The sequence below is a fragment of the Xyrauchen texanus genome, chromosome 32 (genome assembly GCF_025860055.1).
Source record: "Xyrauchen texanus isolate HMW12.3.18 chromosome 32, RBS_HiC_50CHRs, whole genome shotgun sequence".
Lineage (NCBI taxonomy): Eukaryota > Metazoa > Chordata > Actinopteri > Cypriniformes > Catostomidae > Xyrauchen > Xyrauchen texanus.
Genome location: NC_068307.1, coordinates 41,231,505 through 41,251,284, shown reverse-complemented (window position 1 = coordinate 41,251,284; position 19,780 = coordinate 41,231,505). Strand labels below are relative to the sequence as shown.

The window sequence follows — 19,780 nt, the reverse complement described above, 5'->3', positions numbered from 1 at the left end:
CTTAATTGACCCAGCAGCATCTGACATAGACAACAAAAAGTTGAGCTCTATAATAAATTAACTTTAACAACAGCACTGCATTTCTAAACAGATTGTCAAAAGAAAAACTCACACGAACTCACATTTTTCATGTTTTTCTTGAGACTTCAAACATGAGTTTGTCTATGTTAAAGTCATTTTAATTCATATAGCACTATTCATAATACACACAGCTTCAAAGCAGCTTTACAGAAAATCTTGACTTTGTCTTAAATGACAGACCACAGTTAACCGCTTTATATGAAACCTAATTTATGACTTAATTTCTTGACACCCCTAGTGAGCAAGATAATGGTGAATGTAGCAAAAAAAAAAAATCACACAATGTTCAGTTAGTGGAGACTAATTTGAGGAACAAAACTTGGCTGGCATTACAATAAATGTACATACAGGTATGCCAATATTATTTAGCTATCTAGTATATGTAATAGTATGTTTAGCTATATAAGTCGTGTTTATTGACCAGGTTAAACTGTGGAATGTTTCATTATGTTAGTAAGGAAATGTAAAGTATAATGATAATAATTTGTCAATGTCTTTTGTTAATCCAAAATTGACTGCAAGGATGCAGGCAGTGCAATAACAGTCGTGAGCTGAGACCGGCTTGTGTTGAGTTTTCTGCAAATTCCACTGACTTGCACAGAGGTGTGAATTTAGCGTAAATTAAATGGCATATTTGGTGCACTAGAACATAACACCATTGTAAGGCAAATTTAACAAGATGTAAAGTTTCAATCTATTTGCAGTTTGCCATTGCGGTCATGGATTATGTGAAAACCAAAATTAGTTTATTCTAAGTTTGCTTACCATTTTTTTAATTTTTTTTTTTTTATATTAATTGAAAATGATCTTCCCTGTGTTCTGATTGACACACCATTGTATTAGCACTTGAAACTCTTAGGCTTTACTGGTAAAGAGTTTTAAGTATTTTACTTGGTCCTTCAAGCCAAAAAGATCCTTCACAATGGACACTGAAAATCCCCGGAATCTGCAAACGTGCTGTCTACCACAGTGGTGCATCACACACTTCAAGCCCAACAAAGCTTTCTTAATTGCCTCGAAGAGGTGAGAGACATGACAATGTTGGAAAGCATTCCTCTATGCTCACATGTATCTCTCGTTGCATCCCACTTCATCATTCCAGGCATTATGTCTTGTGGGCACTACATGAGTCAAGCTAGTCTCTTTTGATGTTTTGAGTCGGTGACTGGTCTGCGACGCTAAGTCTCGGATCTCACAACGAAAGGTCTTGTTTTGTGCGCACTCCTGCGTCAGGCCGGTTTCGCCGGTTCCGAACAGATTTTAATGGAATAAGCATACGATTGTTTATTTTATAAAAGCGAATGCTTATTCATGCACAATTGAAACACTGATATGAGCAGCACACACTAGAAGCTCCGTTACAGGTACTGCTTGTCTTATTTACACTTATCATTTAGAAAAACACAACCTAATGATTGATGTATGTCCTCATGAATCAGAGACTTGATGACCAGGTGTAACAGTGATGTCTCACTTGCACATTTGTGATTTGGATCACCCAAAACTCATCTTAATACCAGGTGTACACATGGCCTCAGTCAGGGATGAATGGTCATCTAGTTGATACACTGCAGTCCAGAAATGTTCGCACCAGCGTCAGCCTTTAATTAGCAGGCTGATCTAGAACCTCTTTTGGTTTATTTTTTCCCCTGTTTAAAAATTTAAAGATTAATTGAGAATTTTCTTCCCTGTCTTCTTATTGACACACCATTGTGTTTGCACCTTAACCTTCTTACCAGCCAAGCCGAAGATTTTCAAGTAGTTTACTTCATAAAACTGTTTTAAGGTCCGTTTTAAAGCAGAGCTCCTACTTCTGTCTTCAATTGTGAAATGTATTGTTTTTTTTGTTTTTTTTTTTAATTATTATTTCTTGCTTGAAGGAATAGTTTACCCAAAAATTATAATTCACATAATTTTCTCACCCTTTCGCCTTCTCAAACTCGTATGTCTTCTGTGGAACATAACGATTTTTGGAAGGATATGTGTTGTTGTCCATACAATGCAAGTCAATGGGGTCCAAATCGGGCACATCCCTAAGCGATAATATCAGTTTTGGGTGAGAAAAGGACTAAAATGATACTACTTATTCACTATTCCTAAATCTTGACATCTCTTGACGCATTCATAAGAGAAGCTTGATTACCCTTCCTCATGCTTAACATTTGCAGAGTATTTGTATATGCACAAACATGGATTAAACCCCTCTGGTTAAGACTGCATAAGGTGTGGTAAATTATGAGAATCAATATTATTGGGATAACTATATATACATTTTGAATAGTATTTGAACATTTTGATTGGCTTATTGAGTTCCTTGGTAACATGCATTGAAATCATTATTGCTGTGACACTTTTGTATTATGCAATGGATCATTGTGTGTGTGTGTATATATGTGTATATGTGTGTATATATATATTTATATATTTTGCATCTTGTTTTATTAGGTTTGGGTTACCAGTACCTGAATCTTCCAAAGGTGAGTTGTCCCCTTTGGAATTAGGTTCAGCCACAATTGAGGTGCAGTGATACCAATTTTTGAAGGCCGATACAAGTACCTAGTTTAGGGTATCGGCCGATACAATGTACATATATACAAAAAACGTATATCATTCTAAATGCATTTGATATGTTAATATTGCCAATATTAGTGTTTTCAGTAATTAAAAATTACAACTGTTTTAATAGGGTGTAGATTTCCTTTAAAACTATCCCAGCTAACATGTATTTATTAATGCTTCATCGTTATTTTATCCAGTTCGGCCCTGTTTCATGGCCGGCCCACTGGGAAAAGTCCCAGTTCTTCCTATGGCCAGTCCACTCCTGCTGGCAAGGAGACAAGAGGCTGTTCTTTTTTAAATCTGTGTCTATGGAGAAGACGCTTCATGACATTGAATGAAATGCTTTTTTGTGGGGAAAAAGTTAATCGCCTAAATTTACTGCCTGTAAACTTAAACATGATTGACACTAATCTGTTTGGTGTAAACTGAGTTTCATATGATAAAATTGCAATTTTAAGATATTTTACAAAATGTAGGTGTCATATTATGGCTCTCCCCATTCATTTGTATGACTTACTGTCATAACATGTTAGTTAACAGTTACTAGCCGTTATGCTCTCATCTATGATGGAACTGCGAAGGTTATCTCTATTATAGATGAGCGCAAGTCTTTTTCATAGTGTTTTTTTTTCTCTCTCTTTCTCCTCCCTCAAACAAAAATGTGCAGTGAGAGGGAGAAGGCAGATGAAATGAAAACTCATGCATTGGTTTCAAACAATTTCGCAACTTTCTTGCTGTCTTTTGTCATGTTATAGAATCCACGTTTATCAGGTAAAGATGGATTTAAAAAAAAGCAGATCTAGATTTAAACGGTTTAAACACTATGCACACACATGTGCAACCACGTCATTATATTAATGTATTCGGAAATATGAAATGATGACATTGATACGGAGTACGAGTATTTACCTCCCCAGTATCTGCCTGATACTAGTAGTATCGGTGCATCTCTAGCCACAAGTACTTCAAATGTCTTTTATCAAAAATCCCCATCCTGCTGTTTTTTTTTTTTTTTTTGTGAATTTAGGAACTTCAGCCATTCCCAAAGTGAGTGTAAGTAATCTGGTTGCACATTTTGCACACTTTGCTTTCTTACTGTCGACTCTTGCTATCACTTCTCAGCTGTTAAAAATCACTCTCTGACAGGTGGACGTTGAGATGTTAAAGAAGAGAGCAGATCGGTTTGGTATGAATGTCTCCTCAGTTTCAAAAAAGGTATGCATTGTTTATATTTCAAAACAGACTAGGCTATAAATTACACGAATGAGTAAATGCCATATGATGCTAAGATATATTTGTATTCTATTATGTTTTCTTACACTGTTCTGTACGATTTCACCCTGGATATTCCTCAATATATATATATATTGTGGGAGTGTGAATTAATATTTCTATTTTTGCAAATCAAAATAAGACTAGCTCATGCTGTTGGTTATGGCCTTGACTTTTCTTATGACTTTTGGGCTTTTTTCATAAAATGAGCAAAAAGAGTTAATATTTTGAATGCATGAATTTATGCAAGAATGATTTTTAAGAACACTTTGCACAGAAATCAGTGGTGTGAGGTAGCGTTGCAGCAGTATACCGGTTTTATGGTATACCACGGTTTGAAAATTGCCGGTTATCATACCATGTACATTTGCTTATCTACGGTATTGAGGAAAAAATGCAACCAGACGGAGAATCTCAGTGGAGAAAATGTCTGAGAGAAGTGAGGCGAGGGGGTCTGACATGAGTGTGTTAAAGCAGTGTTTCTCAACTGGTCTATTCGGACTGGGTCGCGGACAGCAGGGAAAGAGCAATGCCATGGTTCTCCCATTGAAGATATTTCAGCGGCCACTCCAAGGTATAGACTATTTAGGACTGCCAACGTAGATTTACTGATAATCTCGCAAACTGCTAAAGAAGACATGGGCAACATACGGCCCCGCGGGCTGGATCAGGCTCATTTATCGTAAAAGAGTTTTTATTTTTCATTTATTATTTCAGTTAACTTGCATTGGGACGTAACGCGTCTCCACAAGCGTATAACATGCTCAAGGTTGCCAGATAAGAGACGAAACACCACCAGTTTGAGATTTATACTTGCGCAAATTGGAAAAATTCCGCCTAATGTTATACTTATTTGTGCAAACTGGCAACCATGCACGTCTCACTTTCCCCTTTGAACAAATTTAGCAATCTGTAGTGCAATATTCTGCTCAAGGAAAAGTGTTATACTGTCCATTCTTGAGGCTGCTTGTGATGTTTGGTGCTACTAATTTTGCAGGCAACCCTTCTTAGTGATTAAATTAAATATAAAAGTAGATTTCGGCATCATTGACATGCAAGCAAAAGCAAGCCAGCGATGAATATGTAAATGTATTTTATTTGTGCAAAGTAAACTCGCCCGCTTTGTGACAAACATTACAAGTTCTATAAATGTTTTTTTTAATTATTATTATTATTATTAAAACGGAATAATAAATTAACAGGGAAGTAGAGATGGCAAAATAAATTTATAATCTCCGCCTTTTATTCAGTTTTTTAATGCCTGATAGAAAAGTATCTATCTTTGTAGAGCAATAAAATACTATAGGCAATTGCAGAATAGACCCATTAGTCACAGATACACTCCAGAAAATTGAGTACACAACTATTTCTGCGCTTAAGTTACAAAAACAAAATCAATGCAGAACATCGTATCTACAAAAGCAATACTAAGTGCCCCCCTTTGGGATGTGGTGGAACGGGAGCTTCGTGCCCTGGATGTGCATCCCACAAATCTCCATCAACTGCAAGATGCTATCCTATCAATATGGGCCAACATTTCTTAAGAATGCTTTCAGCACCTTGTTGAATCAATGCCACGTAGAATTAAGGCAGTTCTGAAGGCGAAAGGGGGTCAAACACAGTATTAGTATGGTGTTCCTAATAATCCTTTATCTGTTAATAATCCTAGGACATTACTTTAAAAGTTCACACAGCTGAAGTTACTTTTCATTTAGTAGTTCATTTAACATGTAAACTAACATGCTTTAGTTAAAAAACATGTTATAGTTACGTGATATTTTTTATCATGTTTATAATTCTGTTTATTGTCATTTGTTAGAAAATATTATTTTCAAAATGGAGACTTTTTTTTACACATACTTCAATACAATAAATGGTTTCAATTATAATAGTTTGCTCAAAAATAAATAAAATAACCCTTCTGTTTTCACTAATAATAGTAATTGTGTAATACCGTGAAACCATGAAACCATGATATTTTCTGAGACCGTTATCATACCGTGAATATCTCATACCGTTGCAACCCTAGTGTGTGGTGGACTTGTGAAATGAGACTGTGTCATCTCAGGTTTCTTTTTTTTCTTCAATATATTAAATTCAAATTACATTTTTGTTTACATAATCTGTGTTTTAATAGGGCTGTCAGTCGATTAAAATATTTAATCACGATTAATTACAGATTTTGAAAATAGTGAACTTTGACAAATATATAGTACTTTCCATGTCAAAATGAATTTATTTTCATCTTAGGAAAAAAAACAAAGAAATATGTAACAAAGCATTATTCATATTTTCCAAACAAAGCCTTCCACAGTATAAAGACATTCACTAAAATGGCACCAATACATCTAATTTTAAACTCTTCCCAAAGTCTAATTGGGAGGTTATTATTTGTCCCAATAGGTTGATTTATTCATTCATATTGATTTTTTTTTTTTTATTCTTTATCTCATTTTACATAAAAAAAAAAAAAAGTTAATCTCATAACAATTACTGTATTTGCAACTGCTGTGTAAATGCATTTATTCCTGCTCTGTGAAAATAATTGCCACAGATGCAGCTTCTGTGCTGCCTTTGTTTAAAGATGGCTTTAGTCCCCATAGGTTAGTATTCACTGTAATGGGCATTAAATCTCTTAAACTCTTATCCTCCACAATATTAATCTGCTGGTAGTCCGTGGCTATCCGCTGCGCTCATGATTTACATCAGGAAGACCCCCAGCGTCAAACGCTGCTTTGAACTCCAGGAGAACAGCGGAGTGATGGTTAAGACTTAATGTGCTTCTGTGGTAATTAAAATGTGCCTTACATAGGCTGAAAATACTTCATTACTATCACAAGTCCCATCAAATAATAGTGCTAAGAGGTCATTTTCTACATCTTATCACTGACAATGGAAGTGCTGTGCGTTAATCGCGATTTTAGAAAAATTAATGTTTTAAACTAGTGCTGTCGAATTAAGGTGTTAATTGCATGCTATTAAAAATGTTTAAACACTTTAAACTGGAGCTGACACCTAATTAATTTAAAACTACTAAAAGTATAAAATAAGACTTTATAATCTGAACTCTTAACTGCTGCTATTAAAGCATTGGCGAATGTAATGTGAACTGAAAATATTACACTACTATATGACTATTACAGATGTATGCTGATTTGAATGAGAAATAAATGACATTATACTTGTATGTATTTATTGTAATCCTTGTATCGTGCACATTAAGAGTATTTATGGTAATCCTGATAAAACGCTAAATTGATAAATGTAACCGTGTGTAACAAACATGAAGCAAAAAACAATACAAACATGATGCAACCACAAATCTCTGTGTACATGGCGTAATGTTTATGATGGCAACCAACTGACTTGCCTGCCTGAAGGAGAGAAGACACTAGCAGACACAAAATATCGGTAGTAACTCCACTATCAGCATGATAATTTTATTAAAAAAAATTATTGTTATCGGCCATTAATACAGCTGATATTTCAAGCACCCTGTAACAGTATACGCACATGCAAGGAGGCGGCAGGAACAGGTTGAACAGTCAACATAAGTTTAATGTCAAAACAAACTTAAAACAAAAATAAACATGTGCAGCACGTCCGTGTGCATATCTCTCTCTCTAACTGGCACCGCCGGCTCCCCTTTATCTCGCTCTCCCGCTGATCAGCCTCAGCCATGCACCATCATGGTCCAGCCACACCCTCCTCCTCCCCCCAGGCCAAGGCACCACCGGACCAACTCTGGAAGGGAGACGCTGCCGGTGGTCCACACCGCCTCCTGTGAACCTGGGGGAGAGACGAGACGAGGGGAGGCGTGGGGAGAGGGCGAGCAGAGAGAGAGGAGAGAAAGAGAAGAACTTGCTCGCTGGCTCTGGACACCCAGTCAACCGCTACACCCGCTGTCGAACGTCAGCTCGTTCCTCCCCCCGCAGATGGCAGCGAGTCCTTCAGCCCCTGACAGACAGAAATGCTCCTCCCCTCCATCGGCGGACAGCAGTGGTTCCTCCAGTGGTAGATGGCAGTGGTGAGGTCTCCGCGACAGCGCATCCCTCCTTCGGCCCCTGATGGACAGAACCGCTCCTCCCTTTCATCTGCGGATGGCAGTGGTTCCTCCAGTGGTGGATGGCAACGGTGAGGTCTCTGCAACAGCGCATCCCTCCTTCCTCTTGGGTTTCGGCACCACTCTAACAGTATAAAGACGGGCAAGGAGGAGGCAGGAAAACAGCTGAACAGTCAACGTAAGGTTAATGTCAAAACTCAAACTTAAAACAACATAAAACATAAGGACACACATGCAGCGTGGCCTTGTGCGTCTCTCTGTAACTGGCATCTCCATCTCCTTTATCTCGCTCTCCCACTGATCAGCTGATTCAACTCTGGCCGTGCAGAATCATGGCACGGCCACGGCCTTGTCACACACCCCACAACTTGTACATGTATGCAACAACGTGTATTTCAAAATATAGATAAGGGAGATATACAAAATGTGCAGTCTTAGGGGGGCCTCCTCGAACAGGGTTGGGTTTAGGACGACTGCTTTAGGATTTAAATGAGAACACAATGACCTTGAGGGACATGGAAAGAGTAGATGCTTTCTTAAGAAACTGTGTCCACTGGTCTCACTGTTGGACAGTGGTACTTGGGAAATATAAGTGCTCAACACCGCATTTAATCTCACATTTAGTAAAAAAATTAAATTGATGTATAGTCAATTGTTTTTCTCACCTGAATTTGAGGCCTTTGAGAAAGCGCCAGTGACAAATAAAAAAAATCTGTTCTGCTCTTGTTTCATTTAAAGGCCCAATTGGGGTGAGTGATGTAAGAAAATATATTGACATTTTTGGTCGATAATGAAATGCGCACAAGTCATTTTTAAGATTTCAATTTCATAACAAAAGTCCATCAAATTTGAATTGAATCTTTAACAATTAAAACATTTCATTTTGTTAATAATTACACACTTCTATTTGTTGGAATTTTGGAGAAATGTATATGCGTACATTTTTAAATTAGGCAAAAAATTTATTTATTTCACGATGGAAATAATTCAGAAATGAAGAAATTGCAAGTTCCTTTTTGATTTCAAACAGTGTCTAAAGTAATGGTAGACCTGCCACTTCCACTTGCAATACAGCATATTTTTCAATAAATTAGATGTTAAGTTTGACAGCTCTAATTATTTTTACATTTATGCATTTGGCAGACGCTTTTATCCAAAGCGACTTACAGAGCCCTTCTTACAGGGACAATCCCCCTGGAGCAACTTGGGAGTTTAGTGCCTTGCTCAAGGACACAATGGTTGTGGTTGTGGGGATCTAACCAGATTTTTAATATGTAAACATAGTAATGTGAATAAGTATTTGCCCCTTCTTGATTTCTTCTTTTTCATGTATTTTTCATTCAACTGATCACTATGTATACTTTTACAATAAAAAAAAAAAAATAAAAAAAAAACTGCTTCAAAGACTTGTCATAAAAAATCATCCATGTGCAGCAATGACAGCTTTTCAGATCCTTGGCGTTCAGTTTGTCCAGATACTCGGGTGATTTTTCACCCCACACTTCCTGTGGCTCTTGCCATAGATGTGGTGGTCTTGTCGGGCACTTCACACACCTTACAGTCTAGCTGATCCCACATAAGTTCAATAGGGTTGAGATCCATAACACACTCTTTCAATTATCTGTTGTCCAATATCTGTTTCTTTGCCTTCTAACCTTTTCTTGTTGATTTCTGTTTCATAAGTGGCTTTTTCTTTGCAATTCTTCCCATAAGGCCTGGACCCCTGAGTCTTCTACTGTTGTACATGAAACTGATGTTGAGCGGGAAGAAGTCAATGAAGTGTCAACTGAGGACATGCAAGAGGCGTCTATTTCTCATACTAGAGACTCTGATGTACTTACCCTCTTGTTCAGTTGTGTCTGGGCCTTCCACATCTCTTTCTGTCCTTGTTAGAGCCGGTTGTCCTTTGTCTTTGAAGACTGTAGTATACACCTTTTGTATGAAATCTTTTGTTTTTGGCAATTTCAAGCATTGTTATAGCCTTCAATGCTCAAAACAATGATTGACTTGGTTTCTAGTGAAAACTGTTTATTTCTTGCCATATTTGATCTAATATTGACCTTAAGACATGTCAGTCTATTGCATACTGTGGCAACACAAAGACAATGTTAAGCTTCATTTAACAAACCAAATAGCTTTCAACTTTGTTTGATATAATGGCAAGTGTTTTTCTAGTACCAAATTAGCAATTTAGCATGATTACTCAAGGACAAGTGTTGGAGTGATGGCTGCTGGTAGATTTGGTCAAAAATGACTTTTTTCAAATAGTGTTTTTGCTGTTTTTTTACATGCTGTTTTTTTACATGTACTGACTATACTTTGTGATCAGTTGAATGCCAATTTGGTGAATTAAAGTATTCCTCTTTCCTTTCCAAAACCGCAAAATCTCTACATTATTCCAATCTTTTGGCCACCAGTGTATCACCCATGTGAAAAAACTAACTGCTCCACTAAACTTAATAGCATGTTGTGCCCCCTTTAGCAGCAACAACCGGGAACCTAACACTTTCGATAACTGGATATCAGTCATTCACAACGCTGTGATGGAATTTTGGCCCTCTCTTCTTTGCAGAACTGCTTTAGTTCAGGTTCTTTGGAGGGTTTTCGAGTATGAACTGCCCGTTTAAGGTCCTACCACAGCATCTCAATCGGGTTCATGTCAGGACTTTGACTGGGCCACTCGGACATTTTTTGCTTCTTTTGAGCCATTCAGAGTTGGACTTACTCCTATACTTTGGATCATTGTCTTGCAGCATAATCAGTTGTGTTTGAGCTTCAACACACAGACTGATGACCGGAAGTTCTCCTTTAGGATTTTCTGGTAGAGCAGAACTCATGTTTTCCTCAATTATTGCAAGTCACCCTGGCCCTGAAGCAGCAAAGCATCATCACACCATGCTTTACCATAGGTATGATGTTCTTTGTGTGAAATTCTGTTTAATTTTTGTCTGATGTAACTCTTCCAAACAGTTCCACTTTTGACTCATCAGTCCACAGAACATTCTCCCAAAAGTCTGAGGATCATCAAGGTGTGTTTTGGCAAAATTCAGTCAAGCCTTAATGTTCTTCTGGGTTTGCAGTGGTTTTCGCCCTCGCCATTCTTAGATGGATGTTATTTGGCCTGGGTCTTTCTGATAGTGGAGTCATGAACAATTATTTTTATTGAAACGAGAGAGGCCTGCAGTTCCTTGGATGTTGTCTTGGCATTTTTGTGACTTCCTGGATGAGTTATCGAAGTGCTCTGGGAGGAATTTTGGAAGGTTGGCCATTTCTGGGAAGGTTCAATAAAGTTCCAAGTTTTCTCTATTTGGAGATAATGGATCTCACTGTGGTTCCTTGGAGTCCCAGAGCTTTTAAAATAACATTGTAACCCTTCTCAGACTGATTTATTTCGATCACATTTCCTAATTTCTGGAATTTTTTTTATTTTTTTAGATTTGATTGAACAGGGCTGGCAGTAATTAGGTCTGGGTGTGTCTAGTCTAGCTGAACCCCAATATGAATGCAGTTTCATAGATTTGTGGATTGGCAAATACTTTTTCACACAGGCCCAGTTGGTATTGGATAACTGTGGCAAGGAGAAGGGCAGGGCTGGGCCGTGATTTCGCACGCCCGGACCCTAATCAAGCTGACTAGAGGGATAAAGGCTGCTGGAGGTGGAGGTTTGGGAGAGAGAGAGAGAGAGCTTCAGGCAGCTGCCCTGAATTAGTTTTTATGTATTTTTGTTTAATTAAATATTACTTTGATTCTTCATTCAGTTCTCGCCGCCTCCTTTCCATTTTACTCCGTTACAATAACTTTTTTGCTTCAATAAATAACATTATCATTTAAAAACTGTATTTTGTGTTTTCTCAGATTGCCTTTGTTTTGTTAGATTTTGTATGAATTTTTTGAAAAGATTTAGTACGAGCTATACACAAAAACAGAAGAAATTCAGGATGGGGGCAAATACTTTTTCACAGCCTGTGTGTAATTAATTGAAAATGTTTAACATGACAATATTTCTTGAATGTGGTTAACGCGTTTACCAATTTTCACAAAATACATTTTATTTAGCTCCATGCAAGTTCTAAACACTGGTTGAAATGGGGTGGAACCTTTGCAATTCGGAGTCAATTACACAGACATGCACACTCACAAATGTGATTCTGTGTCAGTGATTGAAAAAGGACCTCTTATAAAACTAACGCAGATGGGGCTGTGACAAAAATCAAGTTCTGTCACCTGAATCTTAACACACAAAATTGCAATAATGAGAGACAGCTGCACAGCTTGTATGTCTGATGCCGCACCTCAAAGTTACAATAATTCAACTTTGAACCACTTGCCACTGACCTTTTTGAAGCATCAGCTAATGATTACCAGACAATTCGGATGAGGTATCCTCAGGTGGTGCTAGCACAAGAGCAGAACAAGACGTTGGTTGTGTTCGGAATGGCTTACTTCCATACTATTACTATTTCTGCCATACATGGATATGACAGAAGCAGTACGAGTGTTGATACTATGCCATTACAAACGCTGATGTTCTCTGCAGTGCTTTTCATGTGGAGTTCAAAGTGGCACTTGAGTGACACGAATCATGAGAATTCCAAATTCAAAGTGGATGGCCATGGCCTTCCAGCTGATTAATATTGTGGAGGATGAGGTTTCAGAGATTTATTGCACATTGAAATGAATATGCAAACTTTCGGGACACATTCTTTAAATTTGTCACCTCCCACATAGACTTTACAAGTTTCCCCAATGTCATGTGAATTGGTGATTTAATAAAAATAATTAATATGATTTAATTGGTGATTTAATAATTTTGTTTTCCTAAAAAGGAAATGCATTTATTTTGACAGGAAAAGTATATATAGAAAAAAATGTCAGCACTTTCAAAATCTCTTAATCGCTATTATCTAATAAAAATCATGTGATTTAATTGTGATTCAATATTTTAATAGACTGACAGCACTAAAAAATATTTTATTCTTGGCATTGTTTTTTTTACTTAATGCTAAAAGCAAGAAGCTTCTCTCCTTTTAGTTGAATAATATATTAGCTTTTGCTTTAATTCTGAAGCAAACCCCTCAATCAAGTTATTTGAGAATCCCTGAGGTAATTTTCCTCATCTGTCATTTTGACAGATTTAAAAAAAAACAAAGAAAACAGTTTAGATGGCATGAAATTAAACTAGCCCATCAGTTTTCTTTGTAACCATCTTTGTTTGTTTATTCTCTCACGAGGGAGAGTCAAAGACCCTGAGAAAAAGGCACCTTTTTGAATAAAAAAAACCTCACAGAAAATAGGTGACACATAAAAATAATATGGTTATTACATTATTTGAGGTACAACCTTTGATTGGAATGTGCATTCCCTAACATCCGGTGGCATTTAGCAGAATCTGGATGGAAACGATACTAAAATTTCTACGGGTTGAGATTTCCGTTTCATATAGATTTAACCACCACTAAGCCAAATAATCTTTCTCTTCCACTGCCATTTTACTGTTGATTTGCATTGTACACAAGGATACAAGGACATGCATTAAACCATTGCTTTGTTAAACTGCTCTTGCTTTTGATGTTTTGTTGCCAAATTTCTTTAGATTGAGGATGATGAAAAGCTGAAGAAGAGAAAGGAGAGATTTGGCATTCTCACAAGTGCAGCCTCTGCTGGAGTGGATGATTCAGAGGTATGATTTCAGACTCTTCAGACATTTGTTTGAGTTTTTCTATGGAATTTTTCAGATTTTTTTTAACTGAAGTGCCATCCTCTTTGAAAACTCACTGCTTACCAATGTTATACTTCATCCATTTAGAGAATGAAGTTAACAGATAAGTCCTCAAATATGTGACTATATGTGAGGAGCACCATTTCCATATTTGCTGTTTCATAGCAAAACCTTTGAAGATTTTCTCAAATCAGTCAGCTGTCTGCATCCTGACAGCTTCCTAACTGCAACAGAGTTGCTGTTATCTGCAGTGCTTACATACATAGCAAGTCAGCACAATCCTCTTTTTTTTTTTTTTTTTTTAGACAAAGTTTGCAGTTTTAAAAAGGTAGCATAGTCTTCTGTTATCGACTGGACGTTGATGTTAAGGCCTGTTCACACCAAATCTGACATAAATTTGCAAGACGAACTTCAATCGAAAGGTTTATTCACATAGAGACAAGTGTGCAAGTGAGATGAGTAAAAGGGCACTATTGCATACGACACTTGTCTTTATTTTTATGCATGTGTTTTGCTATGTATGTATGTATGTACTATACATGCATGGTATATTCCAAACAAACTCCTGAATCCAGCTTCTCTTTCTTTTATTGCCTGGAAAATACAAGACATGTTACAATGATGTAAATACAGGTATAATAACATTAAAGAGCACCTATTATGTTTTTTTAAATGTGCCTAATTTAGTTTTAAAGGTCTCATACAATAGATTTACATGCATCCATGGTCAAAAAACACTTTAATTTGCTCAATTTTAAATTGCACCTTTACCTTTTTTCCCTAGTGTCAAAAACGACTCATTCAGTGATCCATTCTAAATGATTAATTCTAAACTCCTTTCAGAAAGCCTTCTCTGCTCATGTACCAATCTGTTGTGATTGGTCAACCGCTTAGTGTACTGTTTGAGGGCGAGTCAATGCTGGTCGTGAAAAGCCAATGAAGACCAGAGGTGGGTTTTTTGTTACCAAATTACGTAGGTTAGTACAGGAAGTCTGGAATTACTAATGACTAGTTTCTGGTGTTCAAATTCGGTTCTTTCTTTTGGGAGTCAGTAACTACATTTGTCGTGCACTTTGATTTTTGAAACCTTGCAGACTTTTTTATATTCACAAACAGCTATATAACGCACTACATGAAAGGTAATATTTGAAAAACCATAATAGGTGTTCTTTAAGTAAATATGGACATAGTATATATGATGCATCAGAACATTACAAAATAGTATAAAAGAAAACACATTCACAGGGTCTTTTAATTATTGCATATTTGTATTGAATTCAGGCTTGAATACTTATCATGCACTAAGCTTGTAGTAAAATATCACAAGACTTTATAGGCAATATTTTTTGCTTACAAATAGCTGAACCTCACTGCTTTTTTATATAACAGGCACAGTGATATACATATTAATATTATAAAATATGAGGTATCAGCACATTACATAAATTATTATTAAAATTATGTTTTTACTGCTTCTATATTACTACTTTACTGCATATTTGCATTGAATTCAGTGTTTTTGTGTGTGAGAATAGAAGTCCTATATCATTTTCGGTGGTGCATATCAGCCGCATGTCCAATGCAAGTGTTTGCTACTTGATTAGTGGCAAAAATTTTTTTAGAAAAATCTGACTCCCCTGCATAAATAAAAAACAACAAACTTTACATTGTCGACAGATGATTTGTCTGACCCGGTCTGAATAGCATCATTGGAATCCATTGTTCCTATTTGAAATCTCGTTTGCAACGAACATTTGTACAGAAAATACAGGCTTGGTCTGAATAGGCTAGATTATACATCATTCAGCTCCAGTTTTGGTCTTGTAGACTTTATTATTGATGTGGCTTGCAGGTTTACATGGATGATTTTTGTTAGTGCATTCATGTTATTCTAGGGCTGCATCAGCCTGTTACCTTGTTTTTCATTACACAACAATTTTTTTATTTTTTTTTTCCCATTCTCTTTCTTTCAGGCAAAGAAGCGTAAACGTGCTGAGCGGTTTGGCAATGTTTAAAAATGGATCTGACCCTTTTTGTACTTTTGAATATTAAAGTTTTTTTTTTTTGTTTAGGCTTATCTTGCAATATGCTTTAATCTCTGTAATGCTATGGTTATGTTATTTCAATGTTGTTTACATTAAATATACCCCATTTCTTAAGTAGCGAATGTCATCTTATTTCCTTCATTGATGAATTGCATAGTTGTCCATTTGACTTGGCATGAGGTAAGGAATCCGAGGGGAAACAGTTTGTTTGTAGACTTTATGATTCAAAAGTTATTTTGGCATTATACAAAAGTGAAACTTCAAACTGTTGCTAGCACTAGGTTTTAGACACACAAATTTTGCTATGGTATAAGTTGTCTGTCCTCTTCATAACTTTCCTCCAACCGGTTCTGAGCATACGACAGCCATAGACTTCAATAGCGAAAGAAGCAAAATAATTAAAATGATCAGTTTACCAAATAGGTAGGGCTGGGTGATATGACAAAAAATATTATCACAATATTCTTTTTCATGTCATTCGATATTGAAATTTATCACTATATTGAATCACATTTGAACATTGCACATTTTTTTGAATTTCCAAAAAAAGAAGAGAACTAAATCCTTAATAGTCTTTACAAAACGGCATTGGGGGCCCAGACACAGCCAGTGCTGTGGTGTCTGAGGGATCTTGTATGACAATATATCAATTGAGTGCAGTTGGATGTGACTGTTATAAGATGATCTGTTAATTTTGAATCATAATGACTATGCATGTGTGTGTATATATATATATGTATATGTATATGTGTGTGTGTGTGTGTGTGTGTGTGTGTATATATATATATATATATACACACACTGGATTGTGTATATATTATGTATATAATCCACACTGGATTGTATGTATATATATATACATACATATACACACACACACACACACAGTCAAGTCCATAAATATTGGGACATCGACACAATTCTAATCTTTTTGGCTCTATACACCACCACAATGGATTTGAAATGAAACGAACAAGATGTTCTTTAACTGTAGACTTTCAGCTTTAATTTGAGGGTATTTACATCCAAATCAGGTGAACTGTGTAGGAATTACAACCATTTGTATATGTGCCTCCCACTTTTTAAGGGACCAAAAGTAATGGGACAATTGGCTGCTCAGCTGTTCCATGGCCAGATGTGTGTTATTCCCTCATTATCCCATTTACAAGGAGCAGATAAAAGGTCCAGAGTTCATTTCAAGTGTGCTATTTGCATTTGGAATCTGTTGCTGTCAACTCTCAATATGATCCAAAGAGCTGTCACTATCAGTGAAGCAAGCCATCATTAGGCTGAAAAATCAAAACAAACCCATCAGAGAGAGAGCAAAAACATTAGGTGTGGCCAAATCAACTGTTTGGAACATTCTTAAAAAGAAAGAACGCACCGGTGAGCTCAGCAACACCAAAAGACCCGGAAGACCACGGAAAACAACTGTGGTGGATGACCGAAGAATTCTTTCCCTGGTGAAGAAAACACCCTTCACAACAGTTGGCCAGATCAAGAACACTCTCCAAGAGGTAGGTGTATGTGTGTCAAAGTCAACAATTAAGAGAAGACTTCACCAGAGTGAATACAGAGGGTTCACCACAAGATGTAAACCATTGGTGAGCCTCAAAAACAGGAAGGCCAGATTACGCCCGTTTCACACATACTCCGTTTGCAGTGCGTATTTTTTTCCGTACCCATGTTAACAGGTTAGAGCTTTTACACTGCACGCGGATGCAGTCCGTCGATCCGTTCCAGTTGCGGTGCGTATACAGCAGTGCAGCGATCGTTTACGCACCGAGTCTATTTTTGCTGTGCTGCACCGCACTGAATTAAAGTGGCAGCGCATTGTTCACATTAAAATAGACATAGATTGACAAGAAACCGTAATCATTTCATCATATATGCATAATTTCAGTTAATGTGTTCTACAGTTACTAAATTACAGGGTCAAGAAAAACAAAAAAGAATGATTATAGTCCCAAAAGTTGCAAAATGCCATCCTATATGATTTTTTTTACCCTAAAAAAAGACAGTGAACGCAAATGCGTCTCATTCTTCTCCTTCTTAGCAACAGATATAGCGCGATAGCTTTTCTTCAACTCGAACTACATGTAAAACAAAGAATCACAATGATTAAAATGAATTTTCATACTGTTTCAATGCCTTAAACAATCTCAAATTAAACGTTTGGGTTTAAAATCAAAATTCCTTACACATTTTTGATTTTGTGGCACACAGAAACTGCGGATCAGTAGCGCACTGCAAACGCAACATATGTGAAAGCACTATAGCGCGTGCTGCTCCTGTACCATATACGTACCGCATACGCACTGCACACGGAGTATGTGTGAAATGGGTGTTAGAGTTTGCCAAACAACATCTAAAAAAGCCTTCACAGTTCTGGAACAACATCCTGTGGACCGATGAGACAAAGATCAACTTGTACCAGAGTGATGGGAAGAGAAGTGTATGGAGAAGGAAAGGAACTGCTCATGATCCAAAGCATACCACCTCATCAGTGAAGCATGGTGGTGGTAGTGTCATGGCGTGGGCATGTATGGCTGCCAATGGAACTGGTTCTCTTGTATTTATTGATGATGTGACTGCTGACAAAAGCAGCAGGATGAATTCTGAAGTGTTTCGGGCAATATTATCTGCTCCTATTCAGCCAAATGCTTCAGAACTCATTGGATGGTGCTTCACAGTACAGATGGACAATGACCCGAAGCATACTGCGAAAGCAACCAAAGAGTTTTTTTAAGGGAAAGAAGTGGAATGTTATGCAATGGCCAAGTCAATCACCTGACCTGAATCCGATTGAGCATGCATTTCACTTGTTGAAGACAAAACTGAAGGGAAAATGCCCCAAGAACAAGCAGGAACTGAAGACCGTTGCAGTAGAGGCCTGGCAGAGCATCACCAGGGATGAAACCCAGCGTCTGGTGATGTCTATGCGTTCCAGACTTCAGGCTGTAATTGACTGCAAAGGATTTGCAACAAAGTATTAAAAAGTGAAAGTTTGATTTATGTTAATCTGTATTGTAATGTATTGTAATGTATGTATGTAGGTATGTAGGTAGGTAGGTAGGTAGGTAGGTAGTCAGTCATAGTGCTGGTCATATAATTAGAATATCATCAAAAAGTTGGTTTATTTCAGTAATTCCATTCAAAAAGTGAAACTTGGATATTATATTTATTCATTACACACAGACTGATATATTTCAAATGTTTATTTAATTTAATTGTGATGATTAAAACTGACAACTAATAAAAATCCCAAATTCATTATCTCTGAAAATTTGAATATTACTTAAGATTTTTAGAAATGTTGGCCAACTGAAAAGTATGAGCATGTACAGCACTCAATACTTAGTTGGGGCTCCTTTTGCCTGAATTACTGCAGCGTGGCATGGAGTCGATCAGTCTGTGACACTGCTCTGGTGTTATGAGAGCCCAGGTTGCTCTGATAGTGGCCTTCAGCTCTTCTGCATTGTTGGGTCTGGCATATCACATCTTCCTCTTCACAATACCCCATAGATTTTCTATAGGTTAAGGTCAGGCGAGTTTGCTGGCCAATTAAGAACAGGGATACCATGGTCCTTAAACCAGGTACTGGTAGCTTTGGCACTGTGTGCAGGTGCCAAGTCCTGTTGGAAAATGAAATTTGCATCTACATAAAGTTGGTCAGCAGCATGAAGTGCTCTAAAACTTCCTGGTAGATGGTTGCGTTGACCTTGGACCTCAGAAAACACAGTGGACCCACACCAGCAGATGACATGGCACCCCAAACCATCACTGACTGTGGAAACTTTACACTGGACTTCAAGCAACGTGGATTCTGTCTCTCTCCTCTCTTCCTCCAGACTCTGGGACCTTGATTTCCAAAGGAAATGCAAAATTTACTTTCATCAGAGAACATAACTTTGGACCACTCAGCAGCAGTCCAGTCCTTTTTGTCTTTAACCCAGGTGAGACGCTTCTGACGCTGTGTCTTGTTCAAGAGTGGCTTGACACAAGGAATGCGACGGCTGAAACCCATGTCTTGCATACGTC

At 37.2% G+C, this 19,780-nt stretch overlaps 1 protein-coding gene across 3 annotated transcripts in view; it reads left to right on the top strand.

Annotated features, from left to right (window-relative positions):
* The window catches only part of LOC127625959 (SAP domain-containing ribonucleoprotein-like), a 70,939-nt gene extending 55,093 nt beyond the window's left edge, over positions 1 to 15,846 (top strand). The window contains exons 7-12 of one of the 3 annotated variants that reach the window (XR_007968388.1): positions 2,527 to 2,558; positions 3,668 to 3,687; positions 3,787 to 3,855; positions 13,569 to 13,655; positions 14,538 to 14,643; positions 15,668 to 15,803. Coding sequence is in view for 1 of the 3 variants with exons in the window: in XM_052101462.1 (XP_051957422.1) it covers positions 2,527 to 2,558; positions 3,668 to 3,693; positions 3,787 to 3,855; positions 13,569 to 13,655; positions 15,668 to 15,709 (256 nt within the window). In the remaining 2 variants the exon portion in view is untranslated. Of the gene's footprint in view, positions 1 to 2,526; positions 2,559 to 3,667; positions 3,694 to 3,786; positions 3,856 to 13,568; positions 13,656 to 14,537; positions 14,644 to 15,667 lie in introns of all 3 variants that reach the window. The other 2 variants (XR_007968387.1, XM_052101462.1) reach the window with 2 other exon arrangements.
* The last annotated feature ends 3,934 nt before the right edge of the window (positions 15,847 to 19,780 follow it).